At 45.2% G+C, this 24,714-nt stretch overlaps 1 protein-coding gene across 2 annotated transcripts in view; it reads left to right on the forward strand.

The window, feature by feature from the left end:
* Positions 1 to 24,714, forward strand: part of Shroom3 (shroom family member 3) — a 276,701-nt gene that overhangs the window by 85,499 nt on the left and 166,488 nt on the right. For both annotated transcript variants that reach the window (XM_060380955.1, XM_060380954.1), the window contains exon 2: positions 13,256 to 13,410. In XM_060380955.1, the coding sequence (XP_060236938.1) occupies positions 13,256 to 13,410 (155 nt within the window). The remainder of the gene's footprint in view (positions 1 to 13,255; positions 13,411 to 24,714) is intronic.

The raw sequence follows: 24,714 nt of genomic DNA on the forward strand, positions 1-24,714 counted from the left end.
TGTGCCTGTGTGTGGTATGCATACATGTGTATATGGTCACATATGTGTGTTAGCATATGTGTGTACAGATACACATGAATGCAAACTTGTACACACACACACACACACACGGAAGCCAAAGGCTGACATCCAGTTCCTTCCTTGATTGCTCTCCACTTTATTCTTTGAGGCAAGGTCTCTCAGTTAACCTAGTGCTCACCCATAGGGCGAGTGGAGGATACAGCTTGCTCCTAGGATCCCTTTTCTCAGCCTTCCCAGTGCTGGTCTTACAAGTAGCCCACAGTGCCCACCAGGCATTTGTGTGGGTGCTGGGATCTCAAGCTTGGGTCCTCATGCTTTCACAACAAGCACCTTACCTGCCGAGCTATCTTGCCACCTCCTGTTTCTGGCTCACTCTTTATGTCCATGGCATGTCTGCAGGACAGCAGCTCACCTTGTTGCTCGGCCCTCACGGATAGAGAGACGAGCCTCTCCAGCATCGTCAGGCACTGTGCCAAAGGAAACAACACCTGCTGAAGTGGAGGCAACATGTTTTCCTGTTCAAAACCCATTCTCCAGAAATGGCTTCCTTGTCCCTCCCAACTGCAAGGCTTCCAACCTCACACTTGACCAAGATGGGAAGCTGGGAACTCTTTTTCAAAAAGCATTAGGGATTGAATTCAGGACCTCATGAATGCTTACGTAAGCACTCTACCACTGACCTGTAACCCATCTGTTTAAAAAGAAAATTTTTTTTTAATTTTAACAAAGTCTCAGTAAGTGGCCCAGCCTAGCCTTGAACTTGCAATATTCCAGGGAGTTAGTACCACAGTTTGTCTAAAGAATGTTACTTTAAAACAGGGACCAAAATATGATCTCAAATGATGAAAAGTTGAAAATCAAAAAATGAACATTTATGCAAATAAACTAATTTAGCCTTACTCAGAAAAACATAAAATATTTAAGTTTCAATTACAGCCCTGAGCCTGGCAGTGGTGGCACATGCCTTTAATCCCAGCACTCAGGAGGCAGAGGCAGGTCAACTTGGTCTACAGAGTGAGTTCCAGCCTAGCCAAAACTACACAACACAGAGAAACCCTGTCTCAAAAAACAAAGAAACAAAACAAAACAAACAAAAAATTACAGCTCTGGGCTAAGCCTCAGGATAATGAACAAGGATGGCTATTTTCCATCTTGACTTCTTTACAGACTTTTAAGATAGTGTTTTATCTCTTGTGTTTTACCCTTTCGGAAAAAATACTCAAGTTAATTGTGCCATTGGTTAACTCCACACCACTGTATAACTATAGCATTGGATAGTTAATTATGTCATGGGGTGACTACCGTGGGTTTGCATCTCGTTTGCTTGTTGAATTGTCTGTCATCCCACATCCAAGCTGACCGTGGCGGGACTGCAGGACATGGAGCTGGACGCCAGGGCTGTGGAGTGGGTAGTCCATGGCTGCTTTCCTCAGCTGTATTTGCACATGAGGCTGACTCTGGCTTCACACAGAACCGTGTACCAACAGGTATATGAAGAATGAGTGTCTAGGTGGGTAGTGAAATGTCCCCACCCATGGACTGTCGCCTTGCTAGTTATTTTATTATGTTTTTCATTTTGCTCAGATTCCCTCAGCTGCTTCCTCTATCCTTTTGTGTTGCTAGGGAGTGCCTCAGTTCCATTGTAAGATGAGGAGAAGGATAAATAAACAAATGGAGAGGAACCCTGAATGCTCAACTTTCTAATTACCCCAAACTGGTTTTATTGGAACCAACTACCTTGTTAAAACTGGAGTCTCAGCACTTTCTTGCAGGAAGGGAAGCTGAGTGGGCATGGTTGCCCTGGTGAAGCTCGGTCATGGGCTATCTTTGCCGTAAGATCTTTCCTCTTAGTAAACAGAAAATCAAGGAGTTCAGCCTGTCTTGGCTTTCAGACTGCAGCTCAGTCAGATGCTCCGTGTGGGTGTTGCTGAGTGACCTCCCACCCTTGGGGCCTCTCTGGGAAATAAAAACTTCCTTCTGGAGGCGAGACTGTCTCCTGTGCCTTTATAAATCAGTTTAACTCTCAGTCTGAAACCTTAGGAAAATAACCTCCGTGCACCTCCATCAGCCCCTTCCCTGAGGTGGCTCCGGATGCAAGCATAGGCATTTTTGTGTGGAAATGGTCAGAGAAGCATGAAACAGACTGACGGGGTTGTGCGGTCCATGAAGCATGCCCAGAGAACCCTGTGAAAGAACTTTACAGAAACTTCACACAAACTTAGTGTGATTTGTCTTGTGGTTCTATAGTTAGGGTAAGAAAATGCATGTTCATAAAAGATGCACACCACCCAGGATGGGGAGAGGGAAGCCATCCTGGGCTGGTCCAAAACCAGAGCTTCTAATCTTTATACACTGTGCTGCCTCAGCACGTTTTGTTTGTTTGTTTGTTTTTGTTTTTTTGCCTCACATTTAGATTATTAAATTTAGAAGAGTATAATACACCTCTTAAAAATAACAAAAGCAAAATTATACATGATTTTTCATACTATGTTAGTCACTGTCCTGTTGCTATGAAAAGACACCATGACTAAGGCAACTCTTTTTTTTTTTTTTAAGATTTATTCATTTATTTTATGTATATGAGTGCTCTGCCTGCCTGCACACATGCAGGCCAGAAGAGGGTACCAGATCACATTATAGATGGTTGTGAGCCACCATGTGGTGCTGGGAATTGAGTTCAGGACCTCCGGAAGAGAAGACAGTGCTCTTAACCACTGAGCCATCTCTCCAGACCCCAAGGCAACTCGTATAAAAGAAAGCATTTAATTGAGGGCTTATGCAGAGTTTTCAGAGGTTTAGTTCATTATCATGGTGAGGAACGTGGCAACACACAAGAAGATGTGGTGATGGAGAAGTAGCTCAGAGCTAATTCTTGATCCAGTGGCCAAGAGAGGGAAAGGCTCTGGGCTTGGCATGGGCGTTTGACAGCTCAGGGCCCACCTCCAGTAACACGCTTCCTCTAACAAGACCACACCTCCTAAAGGTTTCAAATAGTGCCACTCCTTAGTAACCAAGCATTCAAATCTATATGCAGTACAAATGCAAATAAAGGTGTCAAACTTTATAGCATGAGGCACACATTCTGTGTGTAAGACTCTGTCCCATAGTACAGAATCTGTGGTTTATAGTTGACAGGCCCATCCAGGGCTGTAAGGGAAGGACAAAAGTGAGATGAGAGCATACAGTTCATGAATCCCAGCCAACTGTCCTAACCCATGAGACATACCACTGAATGACCCAGAAAAGGAATCATCAATGGAGGAAGCCTAATAGTCCAACAGTGGATGAGAGGTGGGTGGGTAACTGGTGGAATCATGACATTGTTGCACCAGTAAATGCACAGATCTGCTTTTGTTTGTTGTTCTGGGTCCCCCAAAAGGCTCCAATTTCATAGAACGTTGAGAGCCAGGTACATATCCCAGAAGGGACGTTTTTATTTATTCTACCGTCCACACTTCATGTACAGTTCAAAACCAAGAATGTCCAGTGGGTTGTGAGGAACAGTGATTCCCAGAGAATAGAAGGTAATATTCAAAACAGTCGAAGGGTTCTTAATTTATTATATCCTAATAAATCTTTGCTTGTTACTATGACCAAATACCTGACAAGAGGCAATTTAAGCAAAGAGAAGGTTTATTTTGATGCAGTCTGAGGAGATAAAGCTCTCAGGTTGGAGAAAGCCTGGCAGCAAGCGGCCCAAGCGGCTACTTACCTAGACAAGAAGCAGAGCTTATAGAAAGTGGGGCGGGGCTACGCACCGGAAGACCCGCCTCCAGCAACCCACTTCCTTCAGTGAGACTCCGCCTCCTAGAAGTGCGGCAACCACCCTTCGTGCACTAGGTGTTTAAACAAACGAGCTCGTTGCGGGGCTGGGCATTTCTAATTCAAAATGCAAAATCTGTCACCTTTTTAACCTTTCTCTGTTTTGCCTATCGCTTTAATACAGTTACTGCTTTTAACAGAGGGTGTTCTCAAATCACCGAGAAAGCCGCAAACTCTCTGCGGGTTACGTCGCCTGAACATGGCTTTTTACCGAACTACCCCTCCCTCCGCGGAGCCCTCCCAGGCCGCCCTGCAGGAAAGAATTGTGGGGAAAGGAATCCCTCGGGTTTAGACACCACGCACAGGTGCGGTTCAGGTGTGATAACCCTCCGCCGGATGAGCCGGCTTCTAATTAAACCCCAGCGAGAGATGGGATTAAGCAAAAGGTGTTAACGTGTTCAGTTTTGTGCCGCCACCTCCCCACCCCCAGCCCCGAGGCAGCGGATGCCACCTTGTTTTCTCGTGCTGTTAAACCCATAAGCCTATGTAATAGATTCCCAGTTCTTAGGATTCTCTGAAAGAGAAGGATCAGAACACAGAAATGCTCAGTGTCGGGTTTCTCGGGCACTTGAGGGATTAGACTGCCAAATGAAGAAGCATTAGTCTGGGACACAGATCTGGGCTTTCTCAGTGGCAAGCAGACTGGAGGATGTGGGGTTTGAAGTCTGTCTGGAATTTCTCTCCCAGCTCTTTTACTAACGAGCCGCCCCATGCAAGCCAGTGTCACTGCTCTGAGCCTCAGCATTCTGTTCTGTAACTGAGAATGTATGTAAATGTATTATAAGCCAAAAGATTATAATAACTTATACTGTACTTATGTAAACTACAGTAAATTCACATAAGTACAAAGACCTTGTGACAACCAAATTTATACAGTACCGTTATTGGAATATGAGGCACCTGCCACCTGGTTGTTATGACAGTGATGTATCGCTCCTCTAGATGATGAATATTGGGCACTGATCTTTGTCCCTGCACTATTCGGGACAATAAGTCAAAGTTCTCATGGACCGACATTCGAGTGAGAGACAGGAAATAAGTAAGATACATAAGAGACATTGTAGGTCATGGGACTGGCGAGGTTGCTTATGACAGGCAAAGAAAGGCGCTTGCTCTGCAGCGCACATGCAGAAGGGAAGGAAGACCTGGCTCGCGTAAGTTGTTCTCTGACCACCACACACACCATGCCATGTTCCCATGTCCCTGCCTACACACATGCTTATGTGAAAATGTTAAAAACGTACAGCGGTTGCAGTGGTGACTGCCTATAATCCCGGCACTTGGGGGAGGGGGCAGAGGCAGGCGGATCTCTGTGGGTTCTAGACCTGTGTGGTCTACAAAATGAGTGCAGGGCAGCCAAGGCTACAAGGAGAAACCCTGTCCAAAAAAAAAAGTACATATATATTAAGAGCTAAGGGAGAGATGCGGTTGGGGAGGAAGATGAAGATGAAGGCTGAAGTGTGGCTCAGTGATAGGGCTCTTACAGCAGCTGTAAGGCCCTGGGTACCACCTCTAGCATTGCAGGGAAAACAACAGCTGTAGCGGGGTAGGTAGGAAATGGCTCTTCCAGTTTGGACATGAGGATGAAGTAAGATGATCACTTGGGCATAGAGCCTTCCAGACTAGACTAACATCAGGATAGAGCCCTGAGGTCTGACTGTGCCATATTCCACCACAAGGAGAGAACTGACTCTCCTAAGTCCTCTGCCACACGCCTCTCCCCACATTCACACACAAATAAATAAATGCAATTTAAACAATTTCAGTCAATTCAACTTACTTCTATAGGTGTAGATAAACAGGATTTCAGAGGAGGAAAAAAAAAGCACATTTATACATTGTAGTTGTGAGCTCCAATGTATACATATGTACCCCCTTTGTTGGCTTAGGGATATCCCAGTCAGCTTTGCCTGGTCTCTTCCGAAGCTGTTTAACCTGTGGACAGTCACATTCTTGGAGTAAGTAAATTCTCTGCAGGTAAAACTGGATAAAGGATGCCAGTGACCTTGTTAGCTGCCAATGCCATCGGTCCAAAGGTTAAAATAATAAACTCACCCAACCCCCGTGAATCTTGTTGATGGACAGTATCAGCAGGGCATGGGGTGAGAGGGCATATTCTCCTTAATGACTAGTTCAAGAAAGTTATTGTTCAATATTGTAAACACTTTTTTGACATCGTGACAGTGAATTTAGATACACTGTAAATAATCACATGGGCTTGAGGGCTGGGGAGATGGTTCGGTAGTTTAGACTGTGGATTGTTCTTCCAGAGGACCAGAGAGTTTCGTTTCTAGTACCCTGGTCAGGTGGCTCACAAGCACTCCAGCCCAAGGGGGATGGTATGACTCTAGCCTCCTCTAGCACCAGCACTCATGTGCACACACCCGTACTCAGACACATGCACTCACACACACGTAATTAAAAACAATTCTTTTTTTTTTTAACAGGAATTTCATAAGCTTAAGATTTATGCCTTTAATTAGCTTCAATACATTGAAGCTGACGTGGGTGTTATCAGTTTGTCCTCTCAGCCGTTCAATCTATCATTTGTTGAGATAAATAGAGACAATATTGAAACAATCAGTCACAGCTTTGTTCTAGCTGGTAGCATCAACTCGTTTGGCACACCATGTTTATTGCCGAGTCATCAGCAAACACTGAGTCCACTGATAAGATGCTAGCAAATGAACAGAGGAAGGGCCACAGCTGTGAGGGCAGAAAGCCTGTGGGTGTCCCAGGGCACCATCAGACGAAACAGCAGCCTTTATGTAACCGGATGGCTGAAATGTGATGTGGGCTCTCTACACTTGTGAAACTAGCTTCATTCAAAACCCAGGGCAGGTCTTTTGGGTGAGACGCCCTCTTCCCGGGCACAGTCCTGGGTAGATTTCCCATACCTTAGCAGGTTTCCCGGGAATCCTCCCTTTCCTAGAAATTGCCTGACCTCCCAGGGAGAGTTGTTTACATGGATCAGTTGAAGTGCCCTTAAGATAAGAAAAAAAATCCAGGCTTGTTTTGACCGCGCTGCCTCTGGCACCAGCATTTTTCGTTAAGTACAAAGGTGTGAACTACACTAAAAATATTATAGAATGTAAACATTCAGGAAAGAGGAGAAAATACAGGTTATTTCTCTGGGTCTAGAAGAGTGCCTGGAAATTTTAGATGTTCAAAAAAATGTGTGGGACAGGTGAAAGGGTACATCTTTTCTTTCTTTCTTTTTTTCTTTTTTTTTTTTCCTTAACTTTCTGACTTCAGAAGTTTAGAACCAGGAAGTAACACATGATCAGAAAGATGGAGGGAAAAAAAAAAAGGGCCAGGACTGAGGCTTGACACAAGATGGGCAGAAGCCATTCATAGGCCGGGTGGATAGTGACAGACCTCATCTGTTTGGGCTGATAAGAACTCTTTGTAATAGAAGTGGAACCCAAAAAGAAATAGAGAACTAGAAGCTGAAAATATCAGCTTTGAGGGCTGTACAAAAGGGCAAAAGGTCCATGTTGGAGCAAAGACCTAACAGTATCTGATGATAATTAAAACCGTAAGACATTGTGACTCACTGAGAGACTGTGTGTCCAAGTTGGAGAGTCAAAACAGGAAGCAGAGGCTACGGCTATAACCTAGGGATAGGGCGTGAGCCCAGGGTTTCACTCCCAGCAACACAAAACAAAAGCACTCGAAGTAACTGTTGCCAGATATTTGATCCCATTGTGAACCCCAAAATTGTGAACTGTAAAACCCTGTCTCTTGCTCGGTGTGGTTGAGCCCCATCACACTTTGTTAATCCAAGAGCTTTTTTTATTGTAAGCAGGTGATTATGGTGTGGTTCATTCAGCCCTAACACATGCCTTTAATCCAAGAGCTTTCTGTGCACAGGATTCAAAAAGTTAACCCTAAATCAAGAGGCAGAGTAAGCTGACAGGGATTGAAGAGCAAGACTTTGAGTTGAGGGGTATTTAAGACAGCATGGAGAAATAGAAAGGACTTTTAGCATAAGCTCTGGCTGTAGCTTAGGCTTCAGCTCCTCAGCTCCTCAGCTCCTCAGCTTTTGGAGCTTTGAGCTAACAAGCCTTTGGCCTTGGGTTTATTGGCCTTTTGCTCCTGGACTGTCAGTTGAGCTAGTGAGCCTTTTGGGTTTTTTCTATCCATACATGAGCTGAGAAGGAAGTTCAGCTGGTTACTTTCTCTGCCTCTCTGAGCTAGCAGGTTTTCACCCGAGCATCTAGCTCCTGGGTCTTTATTGGTAAAATAGAATGGTTGGGATTTTCATTTTTTATGAAACAAGTAGGTATACAACTAATGTTTTTACAAAGAAATACCACCTCAAGACATTATCTCAGCCTTTGCTTCTCCAGTTTCATAAATTAAAATGTTAACTAATGTTTTAAAAGTAAGCATGTCGGGGGGTGGGCAGGATCATTGGCTCAGCTGTTAGGACCACATGCTCTGGAGAAGTACCCCGGCTGATTCCCAGTACCCACAAGGTGACTCACAGCCATCTGAAACTCCAGTCCTAGGGAATCTGAGCTCCCCAGGCATGCACAGAGCATACATACACCATACATACACCATCAAGTCAAAACACTAATGAGTAAGTAATAAAATAAATCTAAAAGTTAAAAACATGCTAAGGTAAGCATTCGGGAATTGGAGACGTAGCTTGGTTGGTAGAGAGCTCTCCTGGCATACAGGCAGAGCGCTGGGTTTGATATCCAACACCACACAATCGGCATGGTGGCACACGCTCTAATCCTAGCACTGGTGAGAAAGAGGCAAGAGGATCAAAAGTTTAATGTGATCTGTGGTGATCCGTGGCTTCTTAGTGAGTCTGAGGACACCCTGAGCTCTGGGGGATCCTGTCTCAATCAAACAAAAACAATGGGAAAAGGAAACATGCTGGGCTGAGAATGGAATTCAAACAGAACTTGCTTAGCACTGTGTAAGTTCTATCCCCAGCACTGCAGAACGTTAAACAGTAGTGAAAAAAACAAAAACAAAAACAAAAACAAAAAAAACGTGCGATTCACAGCACTGAGTTGCAGTGGTTTCCTCGGTGTAATATGAATGAGCAGGGCTAGGACTCTTACACGATTGGTGCATTGTTCTCACTATCTATCTATCTATCTGTCTGTCTATCTATCTATCTATCTATCTATCTATATATATATATATATATATATTTTTTTTTTTTATTTTTTTTCCCTGAGTTGTGGTACAGCGCACATTTAATCCCAGCACTATGGAATCAGAGGCAGGTAGATCTCTGTGAGTTCCAGGCCAGCCTGGGCTACTTATCAAATTCCAGGCCAGTCAGAGCTATCTAGTTAGAATTTGTCTGAATGAATAAATAAATAAATAAATAAGTTTAAAAAAACAATACAAAGTTTAAACCTGAAAGTGTAGTGAAGAGTGAAGGGTTTCTGGGAAACCCTGTAAATATAAAGATCGAGGAGGCCTAGTCCCCTGGGTCCCATCCTCAGCACTGAAAAATCAAAAAGGACATAAAAGAATTGGAGAACATCCTCAGCTTTCTCCCTCCTGATGTTTGCTTTCATCTCAGTCAGGAATGAACAGGGAGGAAACTCGGTGGTGAACTTCCTCTACCTCCTTTCTTAACCTACAGGAAATAAAGGTCTATTTTGTTGTCACTGGATTTTTAGGCAGAGTCTAGGTACATAGCGCTGGGTGCCCTGGTTGGCCTCGGACTTGGGGTGACCCTCCTGAGTTGGCCTCCTGCGCAGTGGGGTACAGTGTGAACCACCCCCTGGATCCTTTGTTCTGTATTATTTTTACACGTGTGTGATGTTCTTTGAGCATATCTACCCTCTGAAACCCTCTCTGCCCCCCTCCTCCCTGTCCCACTGGTCTCCCTTGTCTTCCAAAATAACCTCTTAAAGAAATATTTTGAGATTTCCCCACATGAAAAATAGTATGTGATATTCATCTTCCTGAACCTGAACAGGATGGCCTCCAGTTACCTGAAAATGACATAATTCCGTTCTTCTGCATGGCTGAATGAGACTCCGTTGTGTATCAGGCCCGTATTGTCTTTATCTATGCATCTGTTGTTGGTTCAGTAATTTTATTTCCTTCTTCATACATTCCACTGACCAGTTCCTGGGGTTCAATTTGTCCAAATTGTTGATGACTAATGTGGTCAGACTTCGGTTCCACAACCTGCATTTGGGGGGAGCCTGGTCCATCGTGTTCATTACTGTACCCTCATCTTTTACCCACTTGTTCAGTATTTTGTTAAAGTTTTCTGAGGAAGCCCTGCAGTCTGACCTGAATACTGAGTCCTGATGGAGTCCTGGCTTCAAAGGGCTCACAGTTCCGGCTGGGGAGGGTGACAGGTAACGGATGGTTCAGTGACTTTGCTGAATGATCTTGTGTGAAATACAGCATTATGTCAATGTTGTGTAAAGAAGTGAATTATTTGAATGTCATATTGTCATATTATATTTATGTGTATTTTGTTCATTGGTTCTCTGAAAGGGGAGAGGGGCATTACTGTTGTTGCTTTTCTCTCTTTGGTGCTGGGACCAAAGCCGTTTGCGTGCAGGACAAGTGCCACTTAGCCAAACTCTGAACCCAAGGGCTTGTCTTCAAGGTCAGAATACAGAGGTGAAGGAGTTGGGGAGGGTATTGGTGAGGAGCCTGCACGGCTTTGGAGGAGATGGAACGTGACGTTGGACTGAAGCAGTGGGTGGTGACTGTGTCTGAGCTTTACAGAGCACGCGCTGTGTGCCAGGCACCGTTAAAGCGCTTGCCTAGCATGAACTCATTTAATTCCCACGCTACGTGTGGTAGATGTTACCATTTACATAAGGAAACTGAGGCACAGGGAGATTAAGCAAGATGGTCAAAGCCACATAGCTACTGAGAAATCGGCCCTATTGTCTGACTCCGCTCTTGGTCTATGGTGGCTTTTAGGGAAGGCTCGGTAGTCCAGCAGAGAACGGAGAGAAATCTGGGTAGAAGGAAAACCTGAACGGCCAATACGGGGCCTTGGGTAGACTATTCGGTACAAGCTGGTGGGGAGACCCACGCAAGAGCACTAAATGCAGTGACGTCTCCACCTCGGACATCAGGCAGCTGAGAAGGAAGGCTGTTTTGAATGGCGGTGTCCTCCTTGTATGTGACCTATCAAGCAGTGGTTTCCACTTTTGGTATTTCACACTAGGCCAGGACCTGCGCTTGGTTCGTAGTTCACACAGCGGATCTGGATACTGTGCCTTGCATGTGCGCAGTATAAAGTAGGCAGAGGCTTAGAGAACTTAGCTCTCCCAGAGTTCATCTGTGACTCAGTGCAAGGCCTCTCTGTAAAGCTTGGCAAGGCATGTAAAGTGGAGTGGCATTTTTATTAAAACAAAAACAAAAGACGTGCGATTCACAGCACTGAGTTGCAGTTCCTCGGTGTAATATGAATGAGCAGGGCTAGGACTCTTACACGATTGGTGCATTGTTTTCACTATCTATAACTATATCATAGATATGTAAGCAGCCAGGCAGTGGTGCCACACACCTGTAATCCCAGCACTGAGGAGGCAGAGGCAGGCGGATCTCTGTGAGTTCAAGGACAGTTTGGTCCACAGAGTGAGTCCAGGACAGCCAAGGCTACATAGAGAAACCCCGTCTCAGAAAAAACTAAATTAACTAATTAATTAAGCAAGCATTTACTAGAAAATTAAGTAAAACATTGAATTTAGCGTATACCATTTTGTTGTTTGAATAAAAAGTACTTAAGGTCCAAATATGAAGACAAACACAAGTTGCTATTTGGTTGGTTTTAAAAATCGTAAGACCTATTGAAGGTCTTTTACTATGCAGGCAGTTCCGCAGAGAAATTATGAAGAAAGAAAGAAAGAAAGAAAGAAAGAAAGAAAGAAAGAAAATCCAACTCTGGTTTTGCTTACTAGCTTTTGAAGTTTGTTTTGTTTCCCTCTCGTTGCATCACTTGTCAGGACCAGCACCCCATTATGATCCAGGGACACACTGGTGCTGGACCAAACAACATGTTCCTCTGCTCTCTCCAGGTGAGAAGAGGATGCCAGCATCCTCTATCTCTCTTCATCTTTTTCCTTTGAGGCAGTGTCCCTCCCTAAACCAGGCTTAAGCTGAAATCCAGCGATTCTCAGAGATTGCCTCTGCCTGCTTTGGAACTGCGGTTACAGGCATCGTGGGAAGAGCCAGCTTGTTACCTGCGCGCTGGGATCCAGACTCAGTGCTGCTGATTTTGGAGCAAGCGTGTTTAACCACTGAACTGTCCTGAACTTAAAATGTGTTTTTTGTTTGTTTGGTTGGTTTTTTATTATTATTGTTGTTTCTGCTTTGAGACAAGATTTCTTTGTGTAGCCCTGGCTGACTTGGAAACTTATTCTGTACACCAGGCTGGCCTTGAACTCAGAAATCCACCTGCCTCTGCCTTTGAGTGTTACCTGCCTGGCTTTTAAAATTTACTATGTATAGAGCGATTTTAAGTCTAAAACTGAGTGGGAGGTACCATTTTGCCCTCCTGCAGCTGCATATACGTAGCCTCCCTCCCGCGTTCACATTTTTACACCATTCTCCCACAAAGTTCACAATAGCATGAGTGTCTACTCTTGGTGTGTCTTCGTAGGGCCCCGACAGGTGTGTCTGCCGTCACAGTGTTGCACATTAATAGTCTTATTTACCCAGAAAGCTTCTGTGTTGTCTCCACCAGCCCCTGGCAACCAGATCTCCCGTCGTCTCTGTGCCTTTGCGTTTTCCAGAATGTCATGTAATCAGAGTATGTAGCCTTTTCGGGATGCCGTCTTGCCACCTTTGTGTCTTTTCATTTTTGTCCTATTGCTGAATGATAGTCCATTGTTTATACTACGTGGCTTCTCTAATGAGTTATCATTTGAACCAAACAGTGAGAAGTGAGGTGTGAAAAAGGAATCGACCAGGCTGGGGCTGTATCTCAGTCCAGGAACAAACCAGGGGTGGGGGTGCATGCCCATGGATTTCCACTCAGGAAGCGGAAACCAGAGAGTCCCGAGTCCAAGATCACTTTTAGTTACATAGCAGATTAAAGGCCAGCCTTTAAAGGCTACAGGAGACCATCGAAACAACAACGAAAACCCACCTCTATTTCAAAAGAAACTCCAAGTGAATTTGGAGAGGGGATGAGGGTGTCTAGAGGCCCCTGGGTTAATGGCCTCCCCTGCCTTCATGCATGTGGCAGTTTTTAGGAGCCCTCTGTGGGCGGTCAGGGTGAAGGGCTCTAGAGAATAGAAGAGGGGCCGGCCCTTTACTTCTTTGAAGATTACACTGTGGCTGGGTGCAACAGGCGTAGAAGCTGCTGGTCTGCCATGCTCCGCATCTGTCCAGGCATGGCTCACTGACCCCAGGTTGGACCCAAGGTCACTGTTGCTCTCGTCTCTCCGAGCAGATTGAAGAAGGAGGCAAAGCTGATTCGGTGAGCTCCGGGCTGCAAGCCGGGGATGAAGTCGTGCACATCAACGAGATGGCCCTGAGCAGCTCCAGGAGGGAGGCCGTCTCCCTGGTGAAAGGCTCCTACAAGACCCTCCGGCTGGTGGTGCGCAGGTAAGTGGGCTGGCACCCCAGTCCTCTCTCCCCTCCGAGGCCTCCCTGTGGCCCCCCTGTCCTGCCTGACACTGTGTGGAACTTATTGTTAATGCTGTCTTGGTGGCGTAGGTGCTGTCTTTTTGCCGGTTTTTCCTTTCTTCTTGCCCTTGCTGTGGTATAGGGCAGGAAGTGCGTGAACTCGTTTGGATACTGTCCCCACCACTTTTCCGAGTTAATATTGGCTTAGTACAGAGGAGCTCCGCTGTCCTTCCTAAATTCTGGGTCTGATGAATACTGACACATCCCAAGTGTGGCTGGAGCTCTAAGCAGCCCTGGGTTCTGGCCTAAAGTGATTGACCTGAAGCTAACTTAGGTGACATTTTCTTAGCCATACCTAATGAACTAGTGATTCCCTAATGAACTAGTGATTCCTCTTGTTTGGACCTCTTAGGAGTGACGGATCCTTTGTGGGGAAAGCCTTGCTTGCAAATTTTTAGAAGTTAATTAGTTGTTTTATTTTTATGTCTGAGTGTGTGCTTGGATGAGTTTGTTTAGCACATGCCTGCAGGAGCCTGAGGAGGCCAGGAAAAGGGCATCATCTTAAACCCCTGGAGTTGCAAAAGGTTGTGAGCTACCATGTGAATGCTGGGAACTAAAGAGAAATCCTCCGAAAGAGCAGTGAGAGCTCTTCACCTCTGAGCTGTCTCTCCAGCCTGCTGCTTACAGCTTTCCTATCTCACCGTAACAAGGTCTTGACGCCCAGGAACCAACTCTTGACGAACAGAATTATCTTTGGAAAATGAGAGGGACCTGGTTTATTTCATCCCTGTTATAAACCGAGCACATTTGAGGTTTTTTTCCATATGTTGATGCGTTTAACCTACACTTGAACCCGAAGAGAGGCCAGAGAGATGGCTCTTGGGTAAAGCGGGGCGCTGCCAAGCCGGATTACTTGAGTTCGATTTCCAGAACCCAAGTGATAAAATGCAAGAGCCAACCAGATCATGAAAGTTGCTCTCTTGACTTCAACTCTTGTTGCCAAAGCACACACGTGTGTGCGCACAGATACACAGGCATAAATAATCGTAAGTCTAAATTGATCTAAAAAGAAAGATCTCTTGAGGTGGCGCTCACTGTCGCCACTTTAAAGGCAAGAGGTAAGATAAGTCCCCGAAGGTAGTAGAGTGGTAAGGCAGAGTAGCCTGGACCCCCAGGTTCTGCGTCATTGTGCCTGGGAGCAGCATTACTTGAACTCCTGAGGCAGAAGCCTGCACGTTTTTGGACATTTCTTTACTAATAGGGTTTCCTCTGCCTCCCTTGGAATCCAAAGTCACAGTATTTGAGAATGTTCTCCTGTGTTGAAACTTTAGCGTACACCTCTCAAGCCCTGCCATTTCCAAGCTGTGGAAGGTAAGGTGGCCTCCGCCACCTCAGATGGTCTCTCACGAGACGCCTTCCTCCTATAGCGAGTCATTCTTCCATAAAAAGACCTACCCTGGTGAGTCATGATTGGAATCCAGCTCCTCCCAATCACAAGAATAAATCCAGAAACACTGTCCACTGTCTGTCCAGGCTGGTGACCTTGCTCAGCGTGCTGGATTCAGCTTGCTCTTCAGGACCTCAGCCTCAGGCTGCTCCTCCAGCTGTCAGTGGGGCAGTGGCTGGAAGCAGTCTCCAGTCAGATTAGGGCAGGGTTCAGTTATTGAGGTCATCACCTTCTGCATGTAATTATCTAACATCAGTGAAGATTCAGTTTCTTCATTTTGATTGTTGTTATTTGTTTTTTTTTTGTTTGTTTGTTTGTTTTTTCCAGGTAGGCCCCCACATAGCTAGCCTAGAAGGCAATATATAGTCAAGGCTGGTCTTGAACTGATCCTTGTGTTTTTTTCTTCCACGTGCTAGGGTTATAGGAAAATGCCAGCCCATCTTTTGTTGTTGTTGTTATTGTTGTTTTAAGAATACTTTAATTTGTATGCCTGTGTTTTGCCCGTGTGTATGTATAGCCACCATGTGCATGCAGTACCCAAGGTTGCCAGGAGAGGGCGTTGGGTTCCATGGAATTGGAGTTATGGATGACTATGAGCCTTCCAACTTCTGCAAGAGCAGCAAGTACTTGTAACCACTGAGCATCTCTCCAGTCCAAATATTTTTTTAAGACAGCATATCATTATAGTTACTTCATCTTTACATGATAATTAAAATACCTGCTTTATGTCAAGATATGAGAAAAATCTGTGTCCACCAAATGGGAGGTGGATAAAGAAAATGCAATGTATGTATACAAACTCACATATGTAAGTCATATAATACACAATACACACATATACTAAAATATTATGGAGCACCGAAAGGAAGGATATTATACCACTTGCAACATAAGCAAACCTGGAGAACATGATGTTTCCCACATAATGAAAAAAAAATTTTGAAAGGCATACTTTGATCTACTGATTGAAATCTAGTGAGTAGAATTTCTAGAGGCAGAAAGTAGAATGGCAGTTGCCTGGGATGAAGCCTAAAGGAAATGCAAGGATAGTGGCTAAAGAGCACAACTTTAGTTAGAAGGTGAAAGAGGCCAGTTGTGCTGAAACCTGTATCCTACAGTTGGAAGGCAGAAGTAGCATAGATTGAGGCCAGCCTGGACTACACAGTGAATTTAAAGCCAACTGGGGTCAATTGGACCCTGTCTCCAAAAAGCAAGCAAGCTACCAAGACAAATTCTAGGGATATGATATGTAGCCTGGGGTATGTTATTATTGATAGTGTTATATGTTTACAGTTTGCTGAGATGACTTGCAAGTGTCTTCACCAGGAGCAGGCCTGGGTGCCTCCATCACAGCCACCGGCATGCAAGGGTAATAGTGTGGCGGGTGGTGGTATGTGCATTGATTGATTTAATTGTGGTAATCATTACATAATGTATACCTCTAGCAGATCATTACATTAACCACCTGTGTATATACAGTTTCTTAGTGGGAGAGTGCTGAGAATTGAATCTAATCTTCGCTCGTGTTGAGAACATACTCTACTCTAGAGCTACACCCCAACGCCATGGCTATACAACTTTTATTAGTTAATAACTCACCAATGTTGGAGGGAGGGGGCAATGTACTCTACCAGTGATTGAAAAGAGTAAATGGTATAGTCTACATGGTAATAAGAAATACTTCTGCTATTTATATGTTATATACTGTCCAACGCTAGACGTAAGTATGTTTTTGTTGTTGTTCGGGTTTTTTTGTTTGTTTGGTTGGTTTTGGTTTTTTGAGGCAGGGTTTCTCTGTATAGCCTTGACTGTCCTGGACTGGCTTTGTAGACCAGGCTTGCTTTGAACTCACAGAGATCCACCTGCCTCTGCCTCCCCGAGTGCTGAGATTACAGGTGTGCGCCACCATGCCCGGCTGGTGTAAACCTATTTTTCTAGGTCAAGATTTAAACCGCCTATGGCTCTGCGGGTAAAGGCATTTGCTGCCAAGGTTTGCAGCCTGCGTTGAATGTCCAGGACTAACCATACTACATGATGAAGTGAAGAATAGACCCCTGCAGGTGATCCTCTGACCTCTCTTGCATGCCGTAGTGGGCATACCTGCACGCCAACATGATAGATACAGAAGTAAATGTAACCGATTTTTTAAAAAAAGATTGAAATGAAGCACACAGCCATTTCAAACACAGTGGCTGAGTTTTCAGATGGGTAAAAAGGCCTAGAACGAAGGACCCATTCCTTCCTTCCTTGCAGAAAGGGCTGAAGGTTTAACTCATGCTTCTGTGAGTCCCAGCTTGAGGAGAGTGGTGCTGGTAAGGGTGATGTGTGTGCTAAGACTCTGGGCATCAGCGTCTCAAAGGGAAAGCTTCCCTGTTGGCTGCCTACAGGTTTCTAGGTGTGCCAGTCTGATGATGACATACCGTTTGAGTTATTCCTAGCAGAACCTTTGCCACTCAGGTTTGGGTTTAACTTGGCATAAAAGGTGGAACTCTGGTCTTGCCACCAACTGCGTATGTGGTCCCCTAAGCTCTGAGTTCCTCGTTTACGTAATAAAAACAAATATCAGTTCCTTCCTCAAAAGGGCATTACACTGACCGTGATGGATAAAGTTAACTGCATGGAAGATGGCAGTTGTCCCTCGTGTTTGTTCTCAGCTGGGCTAGAGGGTGACCTCGAGAATATGGAGAAGTGCGATCATACAGCCACGGATGTGGCGGCCTGCTTCTCCGGAAGTTGCTGTTCGGTTTGCTCGATCGGTGACTTCATCGTGGTTTAGGATCCTGTGATCTGCTAAGAGGTCTGAGATTGGTGCTGGACATCTCAGAGCAGGTGGGATTTAGGAGTGTGAGGTCATGTTATCAGAACTCACGGGCAACTGCAGATAAAGCACAATGGCCATGTGCTAATTCATTTTAAGATGGATAACTCTAAACTGATGGGAAGCAGTGTACCTCGCTCCTGTGGGAACGCTGAAGGGGAAGTGGGTGACCTCTACCTGTGGGCTCTGATGTGTGTGGCATCTATTCTGAGGCCCAGAGGCTCTTTTACCCATTAGGGAAATCAAGGCCTTTCCTTTCTGGGCCACTGGAATCACACTGTCAAAGTCCTTGGTCCTCAGAACCAAATCCCCCATCTGACTGACACATTCTTTCTTTAGATATGTTAATGAAATCGATAAGGTTAGGGCACTCTTTGCACTCTTCGCGACAATTGTGGGAAACATTTTGTCTCTGGGTGCCTCATGACTGCATTTTAGCTCATCCATTTTGTGTTTGCATTTAGTATAAACATTCAGTGTCAGAGGGAAAGGAGCCTACCTCACTTCTCTCATGGGCAAGCTGCAGGACACATGGAAGGGCCTTTCTCTCCCGTACTTCCAGATCCATTGCAAACCCCTGTGCTGGACTCGGCTGGCTTCACATCCTGGCCTCAGCCTGGGATGTTGTTCTTTCCATCTTGACAGAATGATTTGTGACAGTTCATTTATCAGGTTTCTTTCTTTCATAAATGATCCCAATATGGATAATAATAATACATTACATGATTTTTGTGGAAACATAACAGATGGTGGCTGTCTATGGAGGACAAATAACTTGTATAGTCAAAGTTTATGTACCTGCTGGCCCCTCTATCTGCCTCTTTTAAAGTTATTTTGGGTGGGTGACGGTAACACCTGTGGGGTGTCCACATAAAAATGCCAAAAGTAATGGTGTTTATGTGAGTTTCAGGGTGACTGAAAACAGGTCAAAGTAGAAACCCTTTCTTAAAAGGATACAATGACACGAGACATGCAAAGTCCCCAGTGAGCTTCGGGTCAGAGATCTTGGGATTTCTGCTGACCCCTGGAGAGTGTGGAGGCTCAGCCTTTCTTGGGAGCCAAAGGGCAGCGTGGAGGCTTCAAGGACAGAGAATGTGTGCCACAGTCTACACCTGGTGGTGGGTACTGGGGACAATATGATAAAATAAGAAAAGGCCTTCCAAATGGAAGCAAACATCTCCCAGCTGGGACAAACCTTTATGGAATGCGAAGATCCACAGCCCACACAAAGAGTGCTAATTAGGGTGAGGCTCAGAGTGAGAGTCAACGCTTCGAACCCTGCCCGAAATCAGCACACACTTTATTTGGCAAACAGGTATAAAATACGTGTCTGAAGGCCAGGTGACCTTCAGGAGGAAACTGATAGACAGTGGGAAAAGGTCTTCAGGTTTAATTAAACTGTATATGATGGAAGATGCTTTTTTCAAAAAAGTCTAGAAACGTGGCTAGGTGGTTAAGAGCACTGGCTGTTCTTCTGGAGGACTTAGGCTGGTGTCCCAGCTCCCACATAACGCATCACGACTGTAACTCCAGTCCCAGGGAGTTCAACACCCTCTCCTGACCTCCTCAGACACCAGGCATGCATATGATGCACACACACACACACACACACACACACACACACACACACACACATACATATATGTGCATGTATATATGTACATATACATGTACGTATATGTATGTGTCTCGTGTATACATATATATATACATGACATGTATATGTGTGTATCATGTATACATATATAGAAAACATTCATAGACAGAAAATAATTAAGATTTGCCAGGACTACATAGCAAGTTCCAGGACAGCCAGGCCCACATATAGAGACACTATTTAAAAAAAAAAAACAAAACCCAGTAACAATAATAGCTATTTTTAAAACACTCCCCCAAAAGATTTATTGTTATCATTTGTACTATATTGTATAAAATATATGTGCGTATGTGTGACGGGGTGGGGTGAGGCTCCAGCTGAGTTGTAAGTGTTTTTGAGCAAGCCAGTGTGGATGCTGGGAACTAAGCACGTGATTTATACCTCCAACACATAAAGCTGCTGTGTTTCTGAAGACTGTAAGTGACTGATCCCTTCAGTCCATGCTGCTCACTCCCCTTCCAGAGCTAGGAGGATCCCTGGGGCTCGCTGGCCAATCGGTGCAGCCAGTCAGCCAGCAGCAGGTTGGGCAAGGCACTGTGACTCAAAAACTGAGGTGGGAGGGCCAGCGAGATGGTCCAGCAGGTGAAGATGCTGCACATGCCGAGAGATCTTAGAACCTACATGACCGTAGAAGGACCTCCACGAGTGCTGTAGCTGCTGCTGTCAACCTCTGGCCTCCGCATTCACCTACACACAATGCATGCGTGCGTGCATACATGTGCATACATACATATACACATACAATCACACCAAAAATTAATTTGTTAAAGATACTATCTTTGCCAAATAACATCCTGTTCTTAAACTTGGTGAACACACGCACACTTGTTAGTTGAGCGATTTAAATTTAGTTGGTGAGAAAAAAACTGAATACTTTCTATGGTAACTGTTTTGTCTCTTTATTTATTTATGTAACTGTTTTGTCCGGTTTTGTTTGTTTGTTTGTTTGTTTAAGTTATTTGTTGTTGTTTTGGGGTTTTTGTTGTTGTTGTTGTTTTTAAGGCAGGGTCTCACTGTGTAGCCCTGGCTCTCCTGAAATTTGCTATATAGAGCAGGCACTGTGTCCCAAGTGCTGGGCTTACAGGTATGTGCCACACCCAGCCCGGTTTTGTGCTTTGGACAAGGCTCACGCTAGATACATGAAAGTTAGGATATGCAGGGCAGTGGTGAAGCTGAGGCTGCCTGGATTGGAGGTCTGAGGACGTTAGGTACTAGCCTTGGAATTTGGGGCAAATCATTTAATCTGTGCGAGGCTTAACGGAGAAACGTGTGACTAGCGTAGGTAGCATGGTGATTATAGCACAGATCATCTGAAAATAAAGTGTGTAGTTGTTAAGTAAATTACCTCCTTGAGAAGGCCCACCTCAATCTGTAGACCACTGAGTGCAAACCGAGATCCTGGCCAGCATTGGACCTCAGTGGGAAGAGAGCCTTCTCCACAGAGGAAGGCGTGTGCCTCATTCAGGGCAGAGTGGCATTCATGCAAGAAGCATGCCTTGTCACGTGAGCTATTACTGTTGGATTTTTGGTGAGAGAAAGAACTCCCATAGCCCAGGCTAGCCTGGCACTCCATATATAGCCAAGGGAGATTTGAACTCCTGATCTTCCTCCCTCCACCTCCCAGGGCTGAAGTGACATCATGCACAACCATGCCTGGCTTCTGCAGTGTTGCTCAGCCTTGTGTTCACACTCGGTGTGCACTTACCACCTGCAGTGCATCCAGAGCTGGTTTTCTTCCTTTTTCTGAGACAGGGTCTCACTTTGTAGCTCAGGTAGACCTTGAGCTTGTAGTAATCCTCCTGCCTCAGCTTCCCAATCCTCCTGGAATTGTCTGAATGGGCTCCAAACCTGTTTGGAATCATTTTCTTCTTCATTTTTTGTTTCTTTGTTTAGATTTATTGTTTATGCAGTTATTCTGCCTGCACGAACATCTGCAGACCAGAAGAGGGCACCAGATCTCACTATAGATGGTTGGGAGCCACCATGTGGGTGCTGGGGATTGAACTCAAGACTTTCGAAAGGATAGCCAGTGCTCTTAACCTCTGAGCCATCTCTCCAGCTTTTTTGTTTTTAAGTTGGATGATTTTTAACATAATTTATTTAATTTTATTTTATGTGCATTAGTGTGAAGGTGTCATATCCCTTGGAATTGGCATTATAGACAGTTGTGTGCTGCCATGTGGGTGCTGGGGATTGAACCCAGGAAGAACAGACAGTGCTCTTAACCACTGAGCCATCTCTCCAGTCCCCTAGAATCATTTTCTTAAACCTCCCCCCCTCTCTTAAGTGCATGTGCCTGTGTGTGTGTGTGTGTGTGTGTGTGTGTGTGTGTGTGTTTATGAATGAGCAGTGCTAGAAGACCATATTTCTCTGGGAAAAGAGAGAGCAGAGAGAGAGAAGAACAAAAAGAATAGCAAGCATGAGCCTGTGCATGTGCTCTGGTGGGGTGACTTGCCTGGTATAGTGAGGCTTAAGAAACTCTCTCAGCCTTGTGGGTTCTAGCCTGTGAAGGTAGAAAGTGCAGGAGTCTGCCTGGCCCAATGGCATGCCCCTTTAGTCTCAGCACTTGGCAGGCAGAAGCCAAGGCAGAGTTCAAGGCCAACCAGCAAATTCAGGCCAGACCAGGCTATCTAAAAACGTAAAACCAAGAAACTGCATCAGAAGACCCGTAAGGACTTAGCTGAAAACATTGTGCTACTGAAAAAGCAACCAGAGAATAAAACCAGGGGACACCGAAAACCTGGTTTTGAATTCATCTAGGACAGTGTTGCAAATGAAGAGGACATTTGCTTCTGACCTTGAATTTCCCGAGGGAGCTTGGGACACTCAGCTGACTGAAATTCCTACATCAGCCTCTGAAATAAAACCGAGCTGCTCCAGCAGCTGCTCTCCCCTCCCTTATACAAATGAAATGAGTTCACTGCAGCCCTGGGGCCCACAAGGCCCTGAAAGGACCAGCCCACATTTCTGAGGGTTAGGGAATGGTTTCTTCATATAAAGAGTGGGATGACATTATTGGATTGGAATGACCGGCTCAAACATTTGTTGCCTCCATGTGTCGGATCCCTTTGACCTTTTATTTCTAGATTGCGTTTGGAAATTGCAACTTGCCCAAGATTTGCAAGTCAATGATCTTGAAATAAATGTCCTGTAATAAGCACTATGCCGTTGAAGTCCAGCTTAATGGATACAAAATTAACTCTATTAACTATTAATAAAAAAAGGGTTGGTCAAACCTGTTTCTCTGCCAACTCATGACTGTAATCTATAGGAGAAAATAATTTCTTAGGCTATAGCCCTTCTCACATCCTTCACAGGGCTGAGTCATCCCCTACCTGCCTGACTCAGGTCTCTAAAAATGCACATGTCCAGAGGTGGCCCGCTCTGGCGCCCAGTGTGTTAACTTCTCGTTTCTGTGGCAAAATGCCCGAGAAAACTAGCTTAAAGCAGGAAAGATTTATTTTGACCCATGGTTGTAGAGTTTCCGTGTACGGTCATTTGATTCCCAACCCCCATCCCAGCATCATGGAAGAAAGGGGATGATGGGGCAAACATGCCTATCCCATGGCAGTGAGGAGAGGGAGAAAGAGAGAGAAATCAAAATGGAAAGAGTGAACAAAATATAGCCTAGAGGGCACCCTTCTCAGCCATTGCTTATTTCTTCCAACTTGGTTGCACCTCCTAACCATTCCATCACCTCCAAACACCTGACTAAGTTATGAATCCATGCGTGAATGAATTCATTCATGAGACCAGCTGCAGCCACTTCCCAAACACCCCTCCCGAGAGGGACCAGCCGTTGTGAGGACAGCCTAGGTTCAAACCGTTACCAAACCCACAGTAAGAGTTCATCAAAGGATTTAAAAAGAAATTGAAATAAAACTCGCTCTCTTTTTATTGTCTCTCTACAGAGTCCTGCCTATCCTGGAATTCACTCTGTAGACCAGGCTAGCCTTGAACTCACAGAGATCTGCCTGCCTCTACCTCCTGAATATGCCAGCACGACTAGCTAAAAAGCAAGATTTGAAGCTGAGATTCAGAACCTCTTGTCTCGTAAAGGGAGATGGTATGGCAAGGGGTTACCAGGTATCCGCTGTGAAACTGTCAGCAGCGTGAGGAAGACTTCAGAGATGGGTTCCAATCGCAGCACTGCTGGATTCTGGCCGGGATGCCTTGGAGACAACCCAGTCTCTGTACATTTCTCCTTACAGTGGAGGGATGCCCTGATAACATGCTCCATACTGAGGTGCTTTGAGATAAGGCCCTGCATATGGAAATCCTTCATTGTAAGAAGAGATCAGTATCCCATGAGGAAGTCTCAGCTCATACATGCATGTGTGTGCACACACACACACACACATATATATATATATATATATATATATATATATATACACATACATGTATATATACACTATAAGGCAGCTACAAAGCGCCCTCAGTTTTGTTTTGTTTTGTTTTAAGATTTGTTTTCATTTTATGTGTGAGAGTGTTTTGCCTGCACGTGTTCTGGGCACCACATGCGTGTCTGGTATCCACAGAGGCCAGAAAATATCATCAGATCCCCTGGAACTGGAGTCACAGATGGTTGTGAGCTACCAAGTGGGTGCTGGGAATTGAACCCCGGTCCTCTGCAGGAGCAACAAGCACACTTCACCACGGAGCCATGTCTACAGCACCACAAACGTGTTCTTGAAACTCAGGTATTCTTTTATGTGCACAGCTATGTCTTTTGCCTCCCCAGCTGCATGCAGATGCTGCATGAAAAACACTTGCTTCGTGGACGTTCTAACTGCTGCCTCATTTTTGAAGGTACAGGAAGGCTAAATCCTTCATAGAGGTCTAGGAAGAGGGGAAGGTGCGCTGGATTTCAGACGTGGCTCAGATGTACTTGCCTAGCGTTATCTAGGCACCGAGGTTCAACTTGCAGTTCAAAACTAGGTTTGGCAGCACATGCCTGCATCCCAGCACTTGGGATGAGGAGGCAGGAGCATCAGATGTTCAAGGGAAATCTGGGCTGCGTACCAAGCTGTCATCCAGCTGAGGGCAGGGGAACTCTGAGGGAAGATGGCAGGACTGTGATGGAGATGAGGCACAGGTTGAGGGTGTTTTCAACTCCTGCCTGATTCCTCTCACGAGCACGCAGCTCCTCTGGTGGTTCTGTGCCTCCTCTGCCCTCCTACCACAAGATCGTGTGCTCTTTAATTCTTGATTTGGGCAAGGTGCTGGGATCTGAGTGAATATCTTAGTTGTAGCACGGCTTGCACCCCATTTAAGACCCAGCTTCCCGAGTGAAATTCAGGAGAGCTGAGAACTTGTGGTAACCCAGCCTCAGTTCTTCCCACATGAGCAAGAGGTTGA

The sequence above is a fragment of the Meriones unguiculatus genome, chromosome 3 (genome assembly GCF_030254825.1).
Source record: "Meriones unguiculatus strain TT.TT164.6M chromosome 3, Bangor_MerUng_6.1, whole genome shotgun sequence".
Lineage (NCBI taxonomy): Eukaryota > Metazoa > Chordata > Mammalia > Rodentia > Muridae > Meriones > Meriones unguiculatus.